Consider the following 23,048-nt stretch of genomic DNA (forward strand, 5'->3'; position numbering starts at 1 on the left):
ATTCAAGCAGATTTATTTATTCTTTATGATTAAACTTTATGATAAAACTATCAAATTATTTACTAAATTCATAATTCCTATGGGTAAATTATGAATAACTTGATATTTTATCCTAATTAATAATATAAATATAATAAAAATTCCTGTGGGAAAAAATTTTATTATATTAAGTATCATTAATTACAATTAATGTCTAATATTCTTTATGTGATCCTAATTAATCATAATATATAATTTTATTTAATTAAAGATGCTGTGGCTATTCTCTAATTAATTAAAATTATATGGATCACTAGACATTAAATCCCATAAAGACTAGCTTAATATTATGAATTACATAATCAAATACTAATATGTTATTATTATGCACAAAATATTCTCATAAGCATAAAAATATTGCATAATGAAAACTATAATATTATGCATAACATTTAATATTATGCCTTTATCCATATATACTCATTCAAAAATTGCATGTAGAAAGATATAATCAATTCATGAAAGATAAATATGAGCATAATTAACTTAGGATTCTGCACAACTTAACTTATCTAAAAAATGCATATAATTAAACCAAAATTAATATAATAGGCATAATTAAAATGAGCAAAATTAGAAATAGTATAAACCCTATTTTACCAATGTTATGACAGAAACTTAAAATGGTTTGTTTGGCCCAGTAGCACATCTCTTTACATGAGATCACGGGTCCAAGTCCTAGAACGCCAGATCTAAGTTTGTTTTTTTTATTTTAATTGAAAAGTAAACGACATGTCGTTTTCAAATCTAAAGGAAAAATGACATGTCATCGACTGTCATCTTCAACTTTTGATCGGATCTATAACAGGATACCCGACCCAAAAACGACCCAATAGACAAACCCGGGTGAAAATCCACTATTTAAACTCCAAAATAATTATTTCAAAGCCCAGAAATGATAGAAATCCAATTTCCTAATGATTTAAAACATTTATTTTCATTAAAAAACAAACTTTGATTTAAAAAATATTTCAAATGGCCATGAACAAAAAGCTTCAAAAAATTCTTTTGCAAAACATCAAGTCAGAGATATTATATGGCTCTAATACCAACTGTAAGACATTTATCTGTAATCTAAACAGAAATACAAAGAATATAATATTCTTAAATTATAAATCTCAAGAACATTTGTGACCCTAGACAAGAGTTACTTTAGGATATTTTTAATAATATAAGCATATATTAAAAAATTATTTCAAATTTATTTTTCTTGCCTTCTGATATGCAAAACCACTAATTAAAATTTTATATTCAAGTTTAGAAACCAAATCATTTTCATTTGATAATATAATCAAATTACCTACTCTTTCTTACGAGGGCGGGAGGTGGACCGCGGGCTACTGGGGTCAGGTAAGTGAGTGGTTTTGGGGAAGGGGCTAAGGGGACGAAGATGGTGGTGTCAGGGAAGGTCAACGATAGCAGATACATGCCAGAAATGGCTGTCACACATGGTGAAGAATGAAAATGGGTTGCGAAAATTAGCAAAAATGGACCAAATTGGGGGTTTTCAAGGCTAGGAAAATGTTTTGGAAATGATTAAGTGATGAATCTGGTCGATTTTGGTGAGAAAATTGACCAGAATCATCACTTTAACGTCATGGCGGTGTAGAGGGGTGGAGATGCAATGTTTTAATTATTTTAGGGATTGAATGAGTGTTTTAAAATTTTACACATTTAAATAATTAGATTAGTTAATTTAGGGGTGTGAATAGAAAATATGAAACATGGTTTTTTTGTAAATTTATGTAAAAAAATTATAATGAATTTGGGCCTTTTTGGCTTTTTTGGGGCCCTTTGGACTAGTTTGGATAAAAAATTATATAAATTTTTTTAGGCCCAATGGTATTTCTGTAAACCTATTTAAAAAATCTTAAAATAATTTGGGCCCTTTTTCGGGCTTTTGTTTTTTTTGGGCCCTAGGTAGGTGCCTCACCTGCCTACCCCTTGGGTCGGCCCTAAGAATTACCTCTAGCCATTGAAACAAACTCACACAGCTGTATTTTGGCTCTTTTAAGCTCTCTAGACACTCTAACATTAATGGTGTATAATTTAGTATAATCGAGTTCTTGAGCTTAGGGACCAAAATAATATACATAACCAAGCTTCTATCAAGCTCTTAATGGCATGTTTAATGGTTGCCATAAATCCCAAACGTTTGAAAACTGAAGCATTTGAAAACTGAACAGCTAATGTGGACCATCAAGGTTTAAAACTGATGAAAATCAAAAGGTTATTTACCTTATATGAATAAGGTAATATAACGTAAGTTTTACAGTTCAGTGTTCAGTGCTATATAAAGTGAAGCAATGGTATATAAAACTTCTTATATTTTATTTCTTACTAAAGCAATAATTTTTGTGAGAAAGCCCTTTTAATAAAAAAGCGTTTGAAAAATATGCTGTAAATTAAAAATTAAAAATAAATCTGATTTGATAACAAAGAAATAATTAAATCAATTCAGATTTAAACTTTTCCTACGTAAAAGAATAGACAGACGTGTATTCTACTTTTGTCTCTATCAAAAAGCTTTAATAATCAACACATAAAAATACTTTTGACCATTCCAACATTAAGACACGAGAAAAGTCAAAGTCTTCATTGATTAAGATAGAGAAGTTGGAGCGTTGTAAACGTTCTTGACAATTTTTTCCTTAAATTCTTGCACTCTCTATATGTGGTTTATGCCACTTATTAAAAGTAAAGAGAAGGAAGGAAAATAATGGTGAAGAAAGTGGAAGGGAAAAATGGTATAAGACTCAAACGAAAGAAGTCAAGTCTAAGCTTTATTTTAGACAGTTGTAAAATGTAAAACCAATCAAGGAAAAATACGTTGGAAGGTGATAGATGTATAAGATAATTTTTACCAAAGAATGATGCATTTTCAACCATGCATAAGAAAAATTTTCAGATCATTTTTCTTCCAACTTTTAAATAAGGAAAAAAAAAAAAAATTCCTAATAGCTTACGTTGGTGGGAGTCACTATTTATACGGGCAAAATGGTTAAACTACTTTGGGCTTGATTGGCCCAAACAATATATTGGGTTATCTGTGGAAACATGCCCAAATAAGGCTCATAAAAGGCCTGGCGAATAGTGGATCAAAACCTCATCCATAAAGGGACCTGTTTAAGCCTAAGCTAAACTTGAGAGTTTTCCTATTTTATTTAGAGTTTAGTCAATTTCTTCTTTTAATTAATTTTTATGTTTAATTATAATTTTATTTTCTTGTTTAATTGGATCTTCTTAGGATTGACTGCTACTACTTTATATCAACATATTATTCATTTCTTTAGAGATATAGAATAATTTTTCAAATTTTCCTTCAAACTTTATCAATTAAGTTTCTGTAATTGAGACTTATTTATTAACTCTAAAGGCATAGTTGCTAGACAGCGTCATAAATTTCTCCTGTTTATATTATATTTTCAATATTTTTTCAATTCAACATGGGTTCCCAAGATTCCTTTGAAGAAGCCATCTTAATAGGTATTTCTTTAGTTAACTTTTTTTTTTTTTTTTGACATGCTGAGGATGTACGTATAATATGTGAGCATTTATCTTCATAAACAATTTTTTGTTTAATGAGTTCATAAATTATGAAAGTCTCTAATAAATTCATAACCTGAATAACATTAAAACAAACAATTCATTGAGGCAAATACAATTTCAATCTATAAATTATAATTATAAGATTTTATTTTATTTTATTTCAGGAAGGGATACTCCACCTAGTCATTACTTGTTCAAAATTGAGTCCTTCTAAAATCTGTCTAAATCTTCATTCAAGACATACATCTCCGACAATTTTGATGCAGGGGGCTTCAGCCTTCAAGGGTATGTTTTGTCTCCGTTTATTGTCTATGAATAGAATGACTCTACGTTCAATAAATATTTCTTGTAACCCACAAGTTGTTTAAGAATGATGACAAGGTCCAAACAGCCCCTTTCCATTTGGTTCATTCCTTTTCGGGCCAACAGCTTCCCATTTGAGATTGGAGCCCCAAGGCCTGTCTGCTGTCTGGACCTAGCTATTGGGAGAATTCTCATTCTACCTTGGGTTCTGCCATCTTGGGCCAGCAGATACTGTCTTGCGCATGAAGATCATGGGCCTGTGTCGTCTTGGCCGGACGGTTTTCTTTAGGCTTCTGGGCTTGCAGTCTAATATTCTTTTGGATATTTTGTATGCTTCTTTTAGTTTAGTTGCCTGGGCCTTCTTTTTGTCTGGGCTTGGCTTGTAAAGGATTGTTTATGCTTTTGTTTTGTTTAGTTTGTTCCTTGGGCTTGTCCAAGGTTCTTTGAAGGGAAGGAATTCCCCTTATTAGATAATTTTTTTATTTTTTTTTAATACAATTATCAGTTTTCCAAAAAAAAAAAAAAAACTAAATAATGTGATATTAATACATTATACACCAAAACACTTAATAATAAATTTAACATATAATATATTTAAAATATTAATATTAAACATCGATTATATGATAATAATTTGTCCTTCGTCCACTAAATTCTTGGCTATGTCCCTGAGATATATAGTTTGATAGATGAGTATTAGTATTAGTGTTAAATATAATATATAGTTTTATAAGTTAATTGTATTAATACCTAGATTGTTAACTAAATTGACCCATTTAACCAGATAGATTGATAAAATTTCTCTTAAAATATATTTTTCAAAATAAAAAAAAAATCCATCACAATGCACTGAGTTAACTTTGAAAATTGTTTGGAATTAAACTAAACATGTTTAGCATTATTAACAATTATCGTTATTTCTATTTAGATTAGTGTTATCTAAATAGATGAGTATTAGTGTTTGATTTAATTGATTAGTATTAAGATTTCTAGTCTGAGTAGAGCTAGATTTTGACCCTTACACAAAGGAGTGTGTTTGTCACTTTATATAAGTTTCTTTCTCCCTCTAGTGTGGCTTGTATTAGCTTTGATTAGTTAGTATTACTTATATGTTATTTTAAAATTTCTTACAAGAACCCAAAAGAAAGGAACAAGCCAATTAGTCTGTGCTCGATGTTAAATTGACACTCTCGTGTTTATGTGTTCTTCGAAATTGACAAGTTGGTCCCTATGTTTTGCTAATTATCCAACCACCTTCCTTACCATTATTTTTGCCATTAAATCTAACTGTTAACCCTTTTTGACTACTAAATGATGATGTTACCCACTTACCCTTCAAAAACATTTTTAAAATTTCAGAAGGAAAAACTAAAAAATATCAAAAAAAAAAAAAAATCTTAAAATTATGTTAAATTCATAAAAATAAATGAAAATCATAACAAGTTTTGGAAAAAATAAAAAAAAAATAGAAAGAACAACATTTTCCCACATAAGGTTTGGTGAAACGACACTATCCCACCTGTCAAGTTTTAAAATAACACTTTCCCACTCTTTGTCATTTTCTGTTAATATTTGTCTAAAAATATGAAAATACCCTTAAATAGTTTATTTCTTATTAGTTTATTATAAATTAAAATTTAGTTAAGTCAAAGTTTTTACTCGATTATTTATTAGTTTAAGTGTAAAAATATATTTTTTTCCTTTGTTTATTTAATTAATTAAGAATATTGATTTTCTATTTTAATTGATAAAAATGAAAAACATTAAATTAATATATTATGAAAAAAATTATAAATTTAGTAGATTATTGAATAATAGTGATAAGATATTGATGGTATTATAAATAAATAAATATTAAGGTCATTTAACTTTAACAATTCCATAACATTATTCTTAACTTTTTAGGCGGGGTTAACTATTTTTTCTTTTTTTACTTTTTAATATTTGACATTTTGGCTAATTAAAAAATAATGAAAAATTTATAAAGTCAAATATTTAAGGGCATTTTTGTATTTTTAGTAAAATATTAACGGAAAACATAATAGAACCTAACGAAGGATGGAAAAATGTCATTTTGAAACTTGAAGGGTGGGAAAGTGTCATTTTGCCAAACCTTGAGTGGGAAAATGTCGTTCTTCCAAAAAAATAAAATGAAAATTATGTTAGCGATTACACGCTACTGTATTTGTATAAATGTTTGTAACAATGAATGAAGAAGTATCCAATTACCCTTTCACTAAAATTTTCGTTTCTTGTTTCTCTCAGCCCTAGATTTAACTAATTAAGTTTTTGAAATAATTAAGGCTTTTCCATTTGATTATTTTCTTTCATATTGAGTAGTCATCAATCTAAAAAAGATTGAGCCCATAAACAATAGTTTCAAATGTCAATTTATTCAATATAGTACGATGAAGGGAGTTCAAAATTCTTTGTACAATACTGTTAAAGCAGGAGTTAAATATAGAATAATGCTAGTCTTACTTTCTCTTCTTATTCATTTCTCTTATTCACTCATGTGGTAGGTGGGTGCAAAAAGAGATAGAAGAGAGTAAGAAAAGAGATTAACATGAGTGAGTAAAAAAAAAAAAAAAAAAAAAAAAAAAAAAAAAAAAAAGTAAGAAGAGAGAGTTAGGCTAACATTATCTTAAATATATACATGGAAATGCTTTCATTGAAAACTGAAAAGTCCCTCACTCCAATGGAGTTCGCCTTGGAAACCTAAAAGGTGGGAACAAGCCATTTAGAAAAGGAAAAAGCAAAGGGCAAACATTAATTGCAGCCGAAGCGGCCTTGACCAGTCTCTTAATAGCTAATTAACCACATATAAAACTTTTCGAATTCAATGCGTTTTAGTAAAACTACATAAATTCCTCCCGTTTACATTCACTTTCAGTACTTTTTCAATTCAACACGGGTTCCCAAGATTCTAATGAAGAAGCCATCTTAATAGGTATTTCTTCCATGAATTCTTTTTGTTTTTTTTTTGACATACTGAGGATGTATGTATATTTTGTGAGCATCTATCTTCATAAACTTTTTTCGTTTATTGAGTTCATAAATTATGAACGTCTTCTAATAAATTCATAACCTGAATTACTCATTAAAACGAACAAGTTATTGGAAATACATAGAATTTCAATCTGTAAATTATAATTATAGGATTTTATTTTATTTTAGGAAGGGATGCTCCACCTAGTCATTACTTGTTCAAAATTAAGCCCTTCTCAAATCTGTCTAAATCTTCATTCAAGACATACATCTCGGACATTTTTTATGTAGAAGGCTTCAAATGGTATGTTTTGTCTCCACGTATTCATTTATAGTTTACAATCTGGTTTAAAATGTTAATTATGTAAATCGTAGGTTATGTCTATGAAAATAATGATTCTACAATCAAAAAATAGTCTCGTAACCCACAAGCTGTTTAAGAATGATGATAATCTCAAATAGTTTTTCTCACTTTTTAACTTATCAAAAATCTTCTTGAGCTTACAATTATAGTTGCTATCGCAGGAAATTTTATATTTATCTAACCGGGGACAAGAGCAAGAATGTGACAAATCATATCTCCTTGTACTTGGAGTTGATGGGGACGAGTTCTCTACCAACTGGATGGGAAGTGAATGTGATTTTTAATTTTTTTCATTTTCAATCAGCTTCAGGGCAAATACTTTAGTCCCCAAGGTAGCATTATTGGCAACTTAATTATAATTATTTTAGTATGCAGTAAATACAAATATTGTTACAGTTCCTTGATGCAGATGGGAGTGTAAAGCGATTCCATGCAATTAAGACCAGATGGGGCATTACTAAATTCATCAACCTCAGAACATTTTCTAATCCTCTGAATGGATACCTTGTTGATGACACCAGTATATTTGGTGCGGAGGTTTTTGTTGTCAAAAATACTTTCCCAGGGGAGTGCTTATCAACGATGAGTGATCCTCCAACTTGTTACCACACTTGGGAAATTGAGAATTTTTCAACTTTGCAAAATGACCGCTATGAGTCCGAAACATTTGGATGTTACAAATGGTATATTTTATATTTGCTTTGACGATAAATAAAACTTAATTGACTTATTATTATGCAAAGAAGTAGTACTGAAGTTGGTCAATATTTCGCATCGCAGGAAAATTTTGTTTTGCCCTAAAGGATGCAAAGAGGGCAAGGGCAACTCTATTTCACTCTTTCTTGACGTGACTCGTTCAAGTATTCCCGCAAATACTAAATTGTTAACGAAATTCATTCTGCGTGTCAGAGACCAAAGGTTAAGGAATTTCAAAAACATTGAATTTTCAGGTAAGACCATGGATATTTTTGAGGTGAGACTAACCCCAATCTTAACTAAAGGTACGTCATTCCTAGAGTAGATATAATCCTTAAGTAGGTGAAGCAACACTAATTTGATACCTAAAAAAGAATATTTTTTGTGCTTAGTTTTCTTTCAATGACTTTCTGATATCTGGCGATTAATAAAACTTTGTGGTATTTTCTGCTTTTGTACGTTTTCGCTCCAGCTGACTACCTGTATACCTCAAGCAACCTTGCGTTGGGTTTTATTAAGTTTCTGTCATTGGCTAAATTGTTACCTTAAAAATGGATATTTGGTGGGTGACATTGTTATCGTTGAAGCTGCAGTCACATTGCTTGGACTAGCTGTAACAGAGTTATAAAAGATCTTCCATTGCTTTAATTATTAAAGTTGTTTAATGTAATAGTATATTATTGCTGGAAAGTTTTGTTGCACCCTAATGGAGTCGCATAAGGCAGTGGCAACTCTATTTAACTATTTCTAGATTTGACTCGCTCAAGTATTCCTTCAAATACTAAATTAGTAAATTGTTTACCAAATTCATTATTTTTGTTAGTGATGGAGTGCAAAACATAGAGTTTCTTTAATGCTTCTGTTTCTACCTCCAGCTGAATACCTGTATATATACTACGTCATGCGACCACGCGCTAGGATTTAGAAAGTTCATGTCATTGGCTAAACTGAAGGACCCAAAACAAGGTTATTTGGTGGATGACAGTTTTGTCATTGGAGCTGAAGTAACATTGCGGGAGTAGTTTTAACTTATCAATAACCTATTGTAAAAGATCTTCCAATTGCTTTCAGCAACAACTGTTTTAGGTTGTTAAGCATGTTAAATTGATACTCATTTTCTGTATTAAATTTCTGCACCTTGTTTTGGTTTAGGTTGCCCTCGTGAAACCCAAATTTATTGGTTTTGGTAAGAGTGATGGGCGACTTTCTCCTAAATTATGTAGTTCTATTTAAACTGTCCAATTTGGGGGAACTTGATTTTGCAGTTCACATACTTTGTTGTTGCCTTAGTTTGGCTTATATATAATTGGACATTACTAAATTTACTTGGTGTAAATTAACGATGAGTTAAAAGTAACCCGCACTTATTTTGTTCATCTCAATTTCAGCTCAGAAATCCTAATGCCAACAATGGAAAGTTCGATACCAAAAAATATGATTCTGTCTTGATCCTGACACATGAATATGAAGTAATTTCAGGATGCAATTAAAATAACTGTTCAGTTGCAAATTTTAGTATTCCCTTTTCTTTTCTTGAAATTGATTATGCTGTTAAAACAACAAATTATAAATGTAATGCCTATAGGTACAAAGTGTTTATCATAATGCAGGGCATTTTTGTTCCACCCAAAATTATTTCATGGTCAAGACTCAAGCTGTTGTTGTCAAACAAATACAGTACCTCTGTTTCCAACAAATCCGAAAAAACGCTTTGGTAACCACAAACACCCGGTTGGGAAGGCCTGAATAATTAATCAAGATTTGGAAATGAATTATTTTTTTTTTTAATTTTTTTGTCAAACTGAGTAATCATTTATCTAAGATATTTGAGCCTATAAACAAGAGTGTAAAATCTGTATGTAATACCACCATTTTTCCGGAGTTAAATATATTCATTGAAAAAAGAAAAGCTCCTCACTCTGCACGCGTCATCCTTGAAAACCTAGATGTACAGAACAAGCCAATTAGAAAAATAGTGTGAAAAAACTTGGTTTGAAGCCGAAGCGGCCTCTGATCAATTTTCAATGCCCAATTGCCGATAGATAAATTAAACTCTTCGAATTCAAGGTTCTAGCAAAATTTATATGATATTATTCAGTCTGCATTATTTTCTCAATGCTTATTCAAGACTCCAGTGAAGTAGCTATCTTAAGAGGTATATTGTTGAAGTGAAGACTGAAATTTTGCTACTGTGGAGTTTAATGAAACGCAGCGTTTGGTATTTGGCTGAAATGAATCCTAGTCGTTGATCCAAACCTGATCTGATGGCTAAGAATCTTCACTGAGTCAACAATATAAAATGAGAGGGATGCACAGTCAACGATAGTTTTTGCTGCTGTTTTTCTTCTGCTTAAAATTTTACTCTTTCGCGTTTTTCTCTCTGTTTTGGGCTGTTTAGTTTGGTTAAGGAAACTCTTATAACTTGGGTTGATTGGGTGATTTGGTAATCAATCAGGAGAGCTGATTTGCTCTTGTTCTTGGGGATTCTAGGTGAGTGTCTCAAGGAGTAGTTATAGTGAGGGTTTCTTGTAACAGAGAGAGGTTGATAGGCTTGTAATTATTCTTGGTTGGATCTTTTCTAATAAGTAGTGCAGCGAGCTCTCCCATTTCCGGAGCTCAACGTGGATGTAGCTTATCCAATTTGGATAAGTGAACCATAGTAAAAATCTGTGTTGTGTGTTGGTTCTTGGGTGTCTTTCTTATTTGTGTTCTGTGTGAGTTTCATCTTGTAGTTCTTACATATATTATATCCATTAATGATTCTTTGGAGTCTTATAAACTGTTAATCTTTAATTTATAAGTGTTGGGTTTTAATCAAACTCAATACTAACAATTATCACTACCAACACAAACAACACAAATCAACCAAGAAAGAAATCAAGAAAAGAACGATTTTACCATGGTTCATTATCCAATGGATAAATACATCAGTTGAGCTCCAAGTAATTTGGGGCTCATGCACTATAAGGATCAAGATCTTACAATTACAAACCAATCAACACAAAAATACCCAACCCTCTCACGCACAACAATCCCTCAAAATCACCCAGTAATCACAACAAAGCAGACACTAAACAAGATGTCTATACCAGAAGAAACCTATTTTTCTACCCACAATATTCACCAATTGTGACCTGATTACACGATTTGAAGAGAGTCTAAATCAAGAACCCTAACAGAGTCGAAAGAAAGCGAGAGAGGTTTCTTTCACCTGTATTTCTCTTGAACAACCCAGCTTTATTAGTTTGACTTGTTGGACTGATTAGAGCCATTGGATCATGTTGGATTCTAGGCTGAGATTGTCATTTAAGTTAAGTCCAAAACGACAGTGTATCGGCAGATGCAATGCGACACCGTTTAAAGCTTCACTCAACAATCTCCACTTGAAGCTTTAACACATCATCATATCAAGAATCACCAGTGCAATTTACCACATATTGTATTCTTAGTTGGATAGATCTCTATAGGAGGTCAAGCCTATAATTATTTTAGAATTGATTTCCACCAATTCTACATATTTTTCTTTCATTTCACACTTGTAAATGTTTTTTTTTCTAAAATATTTATTCAAAATAAATTATTTATTTATTCACTTTAAACTTGATTTAAAATTAGTATTCTTTGTAAAATATTTGGAAATGCTTTTCAGTGTCTTAAACACGTTTTGGTAAAACATCTTGTAAATAATATTACTGCAGGAAACAATTGAACAAAAAGTCACATGTAAGAGTAGTAGACTATTCACTGAAGCTTATTCAAAGTCTCCTAATAAAAACAAGTGTGCATAAGTGTTCTATTCTTCTTTACAACTCTATTTGTTGTATGGAGTGTATGGAGTAGTGAATGGTGCTTGATCCTGCATCTTTGCAAATAAATCAAACTCTTTTGATGTGTATTCTATCCCATTGTCACTCTCACAACTTGAAAACTTTAAACACAGTAGCAACCTCATTCTTTTGCTTTGGAAATACACTCAAGTAATCCGTGATGTCATCAAAAGGAGCACAATACCTGCTCCCACTCATGGATTCAACTTGTATAAGGCCACAAACATCAGCAGGATCAGCTGGTGTTTTTCAGTTGCTCTCCAAACCTGATCGTGGGAAAGGGTGGCCTATAACTTACCAAGTGGAGGCACTGCATAGGGTCTTTTTTCTTCAATCTGAGGCAAGTCAGAACCATATTTTGTTCTTGAGCTCTTTGATGCCATTGTAGTGACAATGGCCAAGCCTTTTATGCCAAAGTTCAAATCTTCAGCCTAGATGATAAGGCTAAATTTCAGAATTCTTCCACTCAATTGGGAGCTTTTTCCCATCATTTTCAACACATTAGTTCATTTCCATCAGCATCTAAAATGACACAACCCTGATTTTGAAATGTAGAGAATAACCCTTCTCTAACATTTGCCCAATCATAAAAATTTTGACTGATTCCAGATACATACAAAACATTAGAAATGATTTTAGTACTGTATGAGTTTGGACAACCACATCACTTATGCCTTTGACTTACACAAATCACCATTCCAATTTTAACTTTGGAGCTATATGGTCGTCCAGGTTCATGAATTTTTGCATGTCTGCAATCATTGGTTGGTGCATCCATGTCAAAACCAAGTTCATGCGTAGAGCTGTGTAACAAGAGCCACAAAGAGCTGCTTAGCCTCCTGACATTGCGGCTGATTTCTCCAACTTGAGCTCCTGTGGTGGCGACTTCCCTTTCTTGCAAACATGTTATAACATAAGACATGATACTGGTGCTCGATTATAAGGCCTTGATGCAAATATATATCATGAGTTTCATCACTTTTTTCGCGAACCCTGCGATGAAACAATAACCGCAGAAATTTCTCCAAGCTGGAGATGCATAAAGGGTCCATATTCTTGGGAGATCTCTGAGTTTGCGATGTGGTAAAGAGCCAACAAGCTGTGCAATTTCCAATAAGGCAGTTCGGTGGGCCTGAAGGTAGATTTGAAGTTTCATTATGTTTTTGAAGTCTTCCTATTTTCAGGACCATGAGGATAAAGAAAGAAAGGTGAGAAGGATTGAGAAGTTGGAGAATATGAGCTCCATAGAGAAAGTATAGTGAGAATTGGAATATGAATTAAGGATTAGATAGAACCATCTATACAATATAGTAATTTCTTTCCAAATATTCTTTTAGAAAATTATACTTTAACTACTCTGCCATGCATCAGGTTTCGGAATCTCCACCTAGTTATTCCAACGCTAAAAGACACAGAATAAGACAAAGTGATGCCTCTTATTTTTTTTATGTATTTTCAACAACTTCCAATTATTATCAAAGATTGGATAAAATTGAACTGTTTTGGACTAAATGGAATTAAAATAAATAGATATAATTTTTTTGGTAAATCCAATAATTGCCTCTCTTGCGACTCAAACACAAAAGATAAAGAGGTAAGCTAATTCCAATGGCTAAAAGATGATAGTTAATTAAAGAAAAAAAAAAGTAAAAAGGGCACGAATTCAAATTACATGTGTTCCTGAATGTTAGAAGTTAAATCTAGTAATGATTTCTTAATAGACACAAAATTAGATTAAAGCTGAAGAATATTGTTAGGGTTTTTTATGCACCCCTAGTGATTAGGTTTGACCCCCCCTGAAAATGTCTTGTTTAGATGGCGTTACAAGGTAAAGTTAAATTGAGTCAATTAATATTAACCCCTTATCACCATGTTAGCTTTGAAATACGGAAAAATCCTTTTATTATAATGACGATCTTACTCTTAAAAGTTGATATAATCATGTGTTAATTTGGAAAGTGGAAATTTACTCTTTTTTCTCTTAAATTTTTATTAACCAATATATTAAGTTTTTATTTGTCAAATTGTGTTTTATAGTAGATTTTTGTTTAAATTTCATTTCTGTATAATTTACTTTATTTATTATTATATTTTTTTTAACCAAGGTTTCGGGCTTACATGCATCTCGATTAATCTTGAGAGAGAATAGTGAGCAACCAACCACCACAGTTCTGACTAATCATCGGGAGAGACTAGCGACAATATACTACTACGGTCTCCAACTTAAATACAGTGTAGATAGGGAATCAAATCTGAGACATGCACCTATCCACACTATCCTCAATTCACCTTAACCATTGGGCTGCCCAGTATGGGTCTTTATAGTATTTTAGTTTGTCATAAACCTCACACGAAAGCTTTTAGAAAGGATAAATCCAATTTTCTGAATTTAGAGTTGTTTCATTTGGTGTTTCTTTTCCTTATGTTGTGGAAAGGATCACATTCTTAAGGTAACGGTGCCAGATAACATAAATGAACCATTATTCCTTTCATTGAGCCTATGAAACAGGGTTCGACAATAAGGAATGGAATCAGGTCAAACCTTCTTCCTTCGATGTCCCACCAAAGCGCCCTGTATGTCCAGATCTTCATGCTTATTCCATTAGGAAGTTTCCAGTCAAATGGTATACCAACATTGTTAGAGGAAGCTCCAAATTGGCTAGACCAAAAGGAACCCCAGGGCAACATCCTATTCCAGCACAAATGGCATGTACTCAAAATTAGTCCCATATAGCCAACAGACAACAAAGAACATTCTGGAAAAAATTCTCGGTTTGTTCCAATACTCTGGATATCTTTCAAATGCCCACGTAGACAAAGACTTTGGTTTTGGCGGGTACATTGAATCCATCAATCTCACATGTCTTCTACATTCTCTTGGAGCTACAAAGGAGCAGCAGGATGTAACCTATAGTCTCTTTTATCATAGCTTCAAGAAATGTAGACGTAAAAATCTACCTGTACGAAAGGAGAGGGTGTGATCCCGTGAGATTGGGCCACTACGATCCGTGCACTTGCCACAGTAGAGAACACACGCGTGAAGCGAACGGGAAACACCGGTGTGGTGTTGCCGTTGGCACTCCGACGCTCAGTCAGCTAGGCTGAAGGGAAAATATAGTGAGAGATAGGGAAAAGAGTTACCGGAAGTCTGTCGGGACTGGACACGGCAGTGATATGGGGCTCTCAAGTCAGAGCTTTAGGTGTGAATCTTGAATGTCTTTGTGAGAGGGCTGCCTCTGCTTTATAGGTGACTGTCTGGTCTCCCAATTCTTGGTAGAAGTAGGTGTCCTAGTATGACAATAATGCAAACCCTAGAAGAATTAGGGCCGTGGTGAGTCGTCTACCAGGTCCAAATAGGAAGGTGATCCTGATTAGGAGAATTAACTGAGTAGGAAAGTGATCAAGAATAGGAAGGCGACCTTGAATAGGAGGTTGATTAGGAGTAGGAAAGTACTCTGAAAGGGCTGTGGGCTATGGACTCGCCCATGAACCTAGGGAATGGACTAGGTTTAAGAGGCTCGTGCCCGCGTGGTTTGGGCCGGCTATACCTCATGTCAAAATAGGACTAATCTGACTTGGGCCTCTGTAGGACTGGGCCTGGTCTTTCTTCACTAGTGGTCCTATTTCCCTATTTGGGCCAAGGACGATTTTTGGCCCTAACAGTTTGTCCCCCACTCTCTGAGTTGAGAGTATTTTAAGTCAGAGAGTAGGTTGCGCTCAAGGCGAGCTCGGTCTTTCCTCATGGACGAACGGTCCTTGGAGTGAATGATCTGACCGCCGCAGGTGATCCTTGATTGGACGTCGTTCGGTATCCACTCCTGACCAAGAGCATGCCACCATCGCGATGTGTCTGATCGGTCCGTTGAGCCGAAGAGCAGAGAACTAGGTATGGTCACTAGGTACGTCCGCGTGACTAGCAAGGAAACTGCGTAAGGGGCGGTCGTCAGTCATGCCGGATCGGACGAGTTCAGTAAGTTCACTAAAAGCTTCATTCGGTCGGGGTGTTGGGACGACCAGGTAGATGAGGCAACCGAACTACGCGTCGCCCACTCGTTCGCCATGGACGGACGAATGGGCGAGGCTTGATGCGTTCTGAAGAGGGCTTAACCCGGGCTATTCCAAGCTCATGCATCGATCGTCCAGGCCTTCCGAGCTGGCCTAGCATGGGATGCTTGGGAGGGCTACCGACCCGAAAAGCTGAGTCGGTCGGATGGATTGAGTGGCCAAGTGTACTGTTGAGGTGAAGGTTGGATGCGCGTCGAACTCACTTTGGGAGGTGCAAGCTGAGTCGGCTGGAAGGGTCGGGCGACCGAGATGCAGAATCCGTACAAGGCCACAGTTTCCCAAGTGCTCTGGATCGCTGCCACGTGTATGGTGGCGATCGATTCGTCGTTTCGAGAGCGGGAAAACGAAGAGACCCCCTAACAACTGGCCAATCACGAACTGCCATGTGTTTGTTTTTTCTTTACAAATCTGGGGAGCAGACTGTTCATCTTCCATCCGCGTTTGTTTCGTGCTTTCACCAAAAGAAAAAACTCTCTTTTCTGTTTTTCTTTTGTTCTTTTTTTTTGTTCTTAGTTTCTTTGAGCGACGGTGGTCTTTTCTGCAACAAGGTAACCATTTTTTCTCTTTTAGGCCGCTTTACTATTCTGTTTGTGGGTTTCTTTTGTTTTTTTTTTGGTTGAAACTTTGGGAGGTAGGATAAAGGTTTTTTCGAACTTTTGAGGGGGTTCATACTGGGTTTCCAAGTGTTTTCGTGTTAGGATTCAGAGAAAAGGTATAGATTTGAATTTTTCGGTGGATATCCGGGAAGAATCCGGTAATTTCGAGCATTTTTTGGGTTTTTTAGTAAAATCGTGAAGAAGAGGTCATGCTTAGTACGAGGTCGTTCGGTCAGTTTGCCTGACCGAATAGGGTGTAACCTCGTTGGAGTTAAGTTAGGCCGTCCGCTCTATCCAACCGGGTGGAGAAGGGGTGCGTGGAGCGGACTGAAGGGACGGTCGGTCATCCAGGGCGAATGGGAGTTTTTAGGTTGGTGGGAAGGTGAGCGAGGCTAGCAGGTGACTGTTTGAGCTTGGAGGTGGGTCGGTCGTCCGGGGTGAGCGAATTACTCTATCGCACCTGGTTCTAGGGTCGGTCAGTTGGAGAGGTCGACCAAGGGTAGAGTGAGGTCTGGTTACCGGGCAGGTCGACTAGTAGCGTGCCTCTTCATTCGGTTAGTTAGGTGGAGCGACTGAGATTGAAGGGTGACTTTCGAGGGTGTCGGTTTGTGTTTAAGGGTGACCGGTAGCTAGGTTGACACTTGAGCGTTTCTTGTAGTTGAGATCCATAGCAAGGAACGAGTCGGTCGGTTTGGACGGGCAAGTCATCTGATATGTCAGACGATACGTCAGCAGAGTCGAGTTGAGATATGGTGGATGTTGGGGATGAGTATGAGCGTGCCCCGACTATTGTGATGATGCCTGAGGGGAGCGTTCCGGTCGGCGTGTCGACCACAGTGTTGCTGCTCCAGGGTCAAGTGGAGTTGGGTCGAGTGGCTCGGGCCGGCATGGTAGGAGTGGGGAAGACTCCGGAGGGGCTGGCAGTCCATCTTCATCCGGTAGTGGCTCCAAGGAAGAACCGAGCCAGTAGGGCAGTGGGATTCTGACCAGGGATAATCCGCCCGTGCTGAAGGATAGTGACGTGTGGCGCATCCGTACATTGTATCATATCCCCGGTTCGGTCAAAATCTGGACCCCGCGGTCGTTCGAGCGAGTTGATTGGGAAGCTGAAGGTTAGGTCTGTGTGTACGAGAAATGGTTTCATGATGGGTTGAGGTTGCTTGTGCCTCGCCTCGTCTGGGAGGTGCTGAACCACTTCATTATCGCCCCTTCTCAACTTATGCCGAATGCTTGGAGATTGCTGATGGCCTTGGAGGATCTGTGTGTTCGACACCAAATTGCGTTCAGGTTGCACGAGCTGCTGTACTCGTACTTCCTGAAGGAGAATGATAAGGAGAATGGCCGATATCTGCTGAACTTGAGGCACGACCGGTCTCATCTGGTGACCGACCTGCGGTCTAGTGATAAAAACTGGAAAGACCGCTACTTTTTCTTGAGGGGTCAAGCCGTTTTCGGATAGAGGGGCATGGGCGAGATCCCGATCGGCTGGCGAGCCACTGGTGAGAACTTCGTCGTTTCTTTCGTACTTTTGATTACTAAATCTTGATTGTGTTTTTTGTTTGCAGAGCTTGATTTCAATCGTGCTGGGCAGAGCGGGGACAGCTTGGACGTAGCTACCCAGAGGGTGTTAGCCATCCCGTTGGAGCAGAGGGATTGGCGAGTAGTGCTAGCAGAGTCTAATCTGAGGAGCAGTATTCTTTGGGCCAGAGTAGAGGCTATTCAGAGAGGTACTCCCTTCCCCTCGTTGAAGCAGACTTGGGATGTGCCCCTGAGTCGATAATGCAACCATATCATTTTTGGTGAGTCCGAGCTGAAACTACTAACCGTTGGAGAGTTTGCACTTGCAGAGTCGCTGATGAAGAAGTTGACTGTCTCGAGCGTGAGCAAATCCATCGCCCGACGCCGCGAGAAAAGGAGGAGGGAGTCATTGGCTAGGGCGGATGTGAGGGTCGAGGACGTATTGGCGACCCCGCCCAGTCAGCAGCCGCCGAGCCAGCAGCCCTCTGCAGGAGTCGGGTCGTCTTCAGCTGCCGTTGTGGATGAGGAGGCCGGGACCATCACTATTACGATTTCGACTACTACATCGACTTATTCTGATACGACGTCTATGAGTAAGCTGGCCGACTCTTTCTTATTCCCGACGAACGAGGCGCGCCTGAACCAGATGGGTGAGGTCGCCACCGCCGATTGGGGTGTATCCCGCACCGTTCAGGTATGACAGTACTCGTTTCATTTTCCTGTTTGACTTTGTTCTCATTGTTGAGTTTTGTTGTGCAGGTACTCACTAGCAGTCTTCATCTGAGGAAGTCTATCGTGGCGTAGGAGAAGCGGATACAGGATGTATCTAGGGCCAACACTGGTTTACGCCAGAGGGAGGCAGCGTCCCGGAAGGCTGAGCAGGAGAGTTAGCAGTGCCTCAGGGATAGTGAGGCCGAGGTCATGAGGTTACGACGCGAGTTAGCCGAGAGGACCGCGGAGGTTGAGTCCCTCAGGGAGCAGTGCATCTCCATAGCTGATGACGCCATTATTAAGGCCCGAGGCGAGCTTATGCTGGAGTTTAAGGAAGGGCGAACTTCTTATTGGGATCCGGATGAAGACATTCTGCTCATGCAGGAGTTGTTGGAGGAAGAAACTAGTCATCCGGCGGGGCAGGATGAAGGGCGGGCGCCTGACTTTAGTCAGCCAGGGCAGTTGGGTGTTGGCGACGTGAGCGACCAGGCTGCGGGGCCGAGCACTGGCAGTGCGGACATGGCGACTGATTTGGTGATGGAGGATGAGGTTCATGCTGAGGATGCTTAGCGTTTCCTTTTTGCATTTTGGGGCCTAGGATGCCCTTGTCTAGCGTCTGTGCCATCTTTGTATTCTGAACTGGGGCGTTTGATGCCATATATGCCACCTTTTGACTATTTTGATTTCTAATTTTGTTTCCTTGGGTGAATGAACTGTTCTTTATTTCTCTTGTATGCGTGTTATGTTTGTGTATGTTACCTCCACATGGCCCAATAGCCAAGGCGCGTAGGTTTTATGTTGGGCTGGGTTGGTGCTTTGTTTGTCACTGGTGTAGGAATAATTCATCCGGTTTGGCCGGCCGAGTGTGTAGTACCCTGGATGGGTGACGTTGCATCTTCAGTTTAGTTCTTAGGTCGAATGAGGCCGGTCCCAAGGTGCCAAGTCTTGGATCGAGAAGGCCGCTCCAAACGTGTCATCGTGACTCGAGCGGGGTTGATTCGAAGGTGAGTAATTCATCGGGCAAGGCCGATTTGAGAGGCGTCCGCATGTATCGGGTAAGGCCGATTTGAAGGTGTCCGAACGTTCATCGGGCCAGGCCGATTTGAAGGTGTCCGAACGTTCGTCGGGCAAAGCCGATTTGAAGGTGTCCGTTCGTTCATCGGGCAAGGCCGATTTGAAGGTGTACGAACGTTCATCGGGCAAGGCCGATTTGAAGGTGTACGAACGTTCATCGGGCAAGGCCGATTTGAAGGTGTCCGAACGTTCATCGGGCAAGGCCGATTTGAAGGTGTTCGAATATTCATCGGGCAAGGCCGATTTGAAGGTGTCTGTTCGTTCATCGGGCAAGGCCGATTTGAAGGTGTAAGCAATTGGTCGACCGGGGTCGATTTGAAGATGAAAACTTCTGAATAATACTTCATTAAATGTTTGGCCATGAGGCCGACTGTCTAAGAGGAGGTGGATAGGCCCACTCATCCTTAAAAAAAAAATGAAACAAAAACAAAATTCTCAAAAAAGACAAGGTTCACCTAGAAGTAGTAGCGTTTGAGGTGAACGACATTCCAACTATTGTTGATGTCTTTGCCCTCGGGTGTCTGAAGTTTGTAGGCGCCCTTCCCTACTGCTTCGATTATCTTGTAGGGACCTTCCCAAGTGGGACCGAGTTTGCCAGAATTGATCTCCTTGGTGTTTTGGAAAACTTTGTGGAGGACCCAGTCGCCTATTTTGAAAGTACAGATCCTCACGTTGCGGTTATAATGTCGGGCGGCCTGTTGCTGGTAAACTGCGTTGCGGATGCTCGCTCGTTCCCGTAGCTCGTCCACGGTGTCTAGGTTCTGGCAAAGGTTGTGATTGTTTGATTCCTCGTCCGCCCATTGAAGCCTGGTGGACGGAACTGACACTTCAGCTGGAATGACTGCTTTGGAGCCGTATGTCAGGGAGAACGGGGTTTTCCGGTTGATGATCGAGCCATCGTTCGGTATGACCAGAGGACTCCGGGTAGCTCATTTGCCCATGCTCCCTTAGCTTTTTGCAGTCGTTTCTTCAATGTCTATAAATGGTCTTGTTTGATGACTCGGCTTGGCCGTTAGACTGGGGGTTGCGGGGTGTTGAGAAGCTCAATTTTATTCCCCACATGTCACAGAAATCCCTGAAGCTTGAACTAATGAATTGGGACCCATTGTCGGTACCTCTCGGTCTCTGACTTGAGCTAAGGCTTCGGCTTCGATCCACTTGGTGAAGTAGTCTGTCACAGCCAACATGAAGACTCGTTGCCCTGGTGCAGTAGGTAGCTTTCCCACGATGTCCATTCCCCACTTCATGAACGGCCACGGTGTAAGAATGGAATGGAGTCGTTCTGGTGGGAGGTGTGAGACGTGAGCAAACCTCTGACAGCTGTCGCATTTCTTTGCGTAAGTGGTCGAGTCTATGCGTATGGTCGGCCAGTAGTACCCGACGGTGACCACCCGATGAGCCAGACTGCGCCCTCCTGCGTGGTTGCCGCATTCGCCTTCGTGGAGTTCGGCTAGAACACTGTGGGCTTCTTCTGGGCCTATGCATTTCAGATAAGGGCCTGATAATGACTTTCTGAGGAGTTGGCCCTCATGTATGGTGAATCTGGCGGCTCTTGCTTTTAGTCGGCGGGCTTCGTTCTTGTCAGCCGGGAGCTCATCGTCTTCCAGGTATCTTATTATTGGGGTCATCCAGCAGTCGGCTTGTTCAATGCCCATGGCCTCTACGGGAGACTTGTTCGGTGGTGGTGCCTTCCAGTTGGCTAGCCACTGCATGAATAAAAGGGGAATGGATGACTGGGAGGAACATGGGAGTGCTGAGCCAAGGTTGGCGAGGGCGTCGGCATGGTAGTTCTCGGCTCTGGGGATCTGTACTATTGAGAACTCTTCAAATTCGGTCTGCAGCTCTTTGACCATGCTCAGATAGGATGTCATCTTTGAATCACGTGCTTGATACGTACCTTGTAGTTGATTGACTACGAGTTGGGAGTCCGACTTCACTTCTAGTCTCTTGGCTCCTATTTCTCTGGCCAAGGAAAGTCCTGCTAGGAGGGCTTCATATTCGGCCTCGTTATTTGTGCACTTGAACCCACACCGGATTGCTCGCTGGATGATGTCTCCCTCTGGTACGATTAGTACTATTCTGAGTCCGCTTCCATTGACATTACTCGATCCGTCTACTAGGAGAGTCCACTTTGAGGGTGATGCGTCGTTCATGCATAGTAATTCTCTTTCGGCCTGGGTGGTGGTGCTTGGTGTGAAGTCGGCAATGAAGTCTGCCAGTGCCTGGGACTTGACGGTGGTACAGGATTGGTAGGCTATATCGAACTCACTAAGTTCTACCGTCCATTGCATGAGTCGGCCTGATAGTTTTGGTTTGTGTAGTATCTTCTTGAGTGGGAAGGAGGTGATTACAACAATGGGGTGGCACTGGAAGTACGGCCTGAGCTTCCTGGACGCATGGACGAGGGCGAGGGCCAGTTTCTCCAGTTGACTATACCGCGTTTCTGCGTCGAGGAGTGACTTGCTCACATAGTAGACTGGTAATTGCTTTGATGATTCTTCTCGAATTAGTACTGCCGAGATGGCTGTCTCTGAGACCGCTAGGTAGGAGTAGAGCTTCTCCCCGTCCACAGGTTTGGAAAGAAGTGGTGGTGTGGTCAGATACCTCTTCAGCTGTTGTAAGGCCTCTTCGCAGGAAAGGTTCCAGTCAAAATTCTTGGACTTCTTAAGGGCGTGGAAGAATAGGTGACATTTATCAGCTGATCTGGAGATGAAACGGCTCAGGGCGGCCACTCGTCCTGCAAGGCGCTGGACGTCTCTGATGCAAGTCGGGGATGGTATGTTAAGGACCGCTCTGATCTGGTCGGGGTTTGCTTCTATCCCTCGCTGAGTAACCATGTAGCCCAAGAATTTACCTGATGAGACGCCGAATGAGCACTTGTCTGGGTTCAGCTTCATGTTGTACTTTCGGAGAATGGCGAATGCTTGGCTAAGGTTGTCAAGGTGTTGCTCAGCGATCAGGGACTTGACGAGCATGTCATCGATGTACACCTCCATGGTCTTCCCTAAGTTTTCGGAGAACATTTTGTTGACCAAACGTTGGTAGGTGGCCCCGGCGTTCTTCAGTCCAAACGGCATCACTTTGTAACAGTAGGTTCCCCTCTCGGTGATGAAGGCTGTCTTCTCCTGGTCGTCCGGATGCATCAAAATCTAGTTGTATCTGGAGAAAGCATCCATGAAACTTATGAGTTCGTGCCCTGCGGTCGCATCTACCATCATGTCGATATGCGGGAGTGGGAAAGAATCCTTGGGGCAGGCTTTGTTCATGTCAGTGAAGTCGATGCAAACTCTCCACTTTCCGTTCTTTTTCTTTACGACG

The 23,048-nt window shown here is 38.9% G+C and overlaps 1 protein-coding gene across 1 annotated transcript; it reads left to right on the plus strand.

The window, feature by feature from the left end:
* Positions 1 to 1,429: 1,429 nt before the first annotated feature.
* On the plus strand, positions 1,430 to 8,961 carry LOC116140906 (ubiquitin carboxyl-terminal hydrolase 12-like). Its single transcript, XM_031426476.1, has 6 exons — positions 1,430 to 1,490; positions 7,069 to 7,183; positions 7,405 to 7,516; positions 7,640 to 7,926; positions 8,024 to 8,216; positions 8,815 to 8,961. Exons 1-6 carry the CDS (start codon positions 1,430 to 1,432, stop codon positions 8,959 to 8,961), a joined length of 915 nt encoding a protein of 304 aa, XP_031282336.1.
* Positions 8,962 to 23,048: the final 14,087 nt, after the last annotated feature.

Source organism: Pistacia vera, unplaced genomic scaffold (assembly GCF_008641045.1).
Source record: "Pistacia vera cultivar Batoury unplaced genomic scaffold, PisVer_v2 Contig386, whole genome shotgun sequence".
Lineage (NCBI taxonomy): Eukaryota > Viridiplantae > Streptophyta > Magnoliopsida > Sapindales > Anacardiaceae > Pistacia > Pistacia vera.

Coding starts and splice junctions, on each gene's coding strand:
- LOC116140906 (XM_031426476.1), top strand. CDS start 1,430: ATGGTGGTGTCAGGGAAGGTCAACGATAGCAGATACATGCCAGAAATG. Junction 7,517..7,639: donor CAACTGGATGGGAAGTGAAT/GTGATTTTTAAT, acceptor ATATTGTTACAG/TTCCTTGATGCAGATGGGAG. Junction 8,217..8,814: donor AGACCATGGATATTTTTGAG/GTGAGACTAACC, acceptor TTCTACCTCCAG/CTGAATACCTGTATATATAC.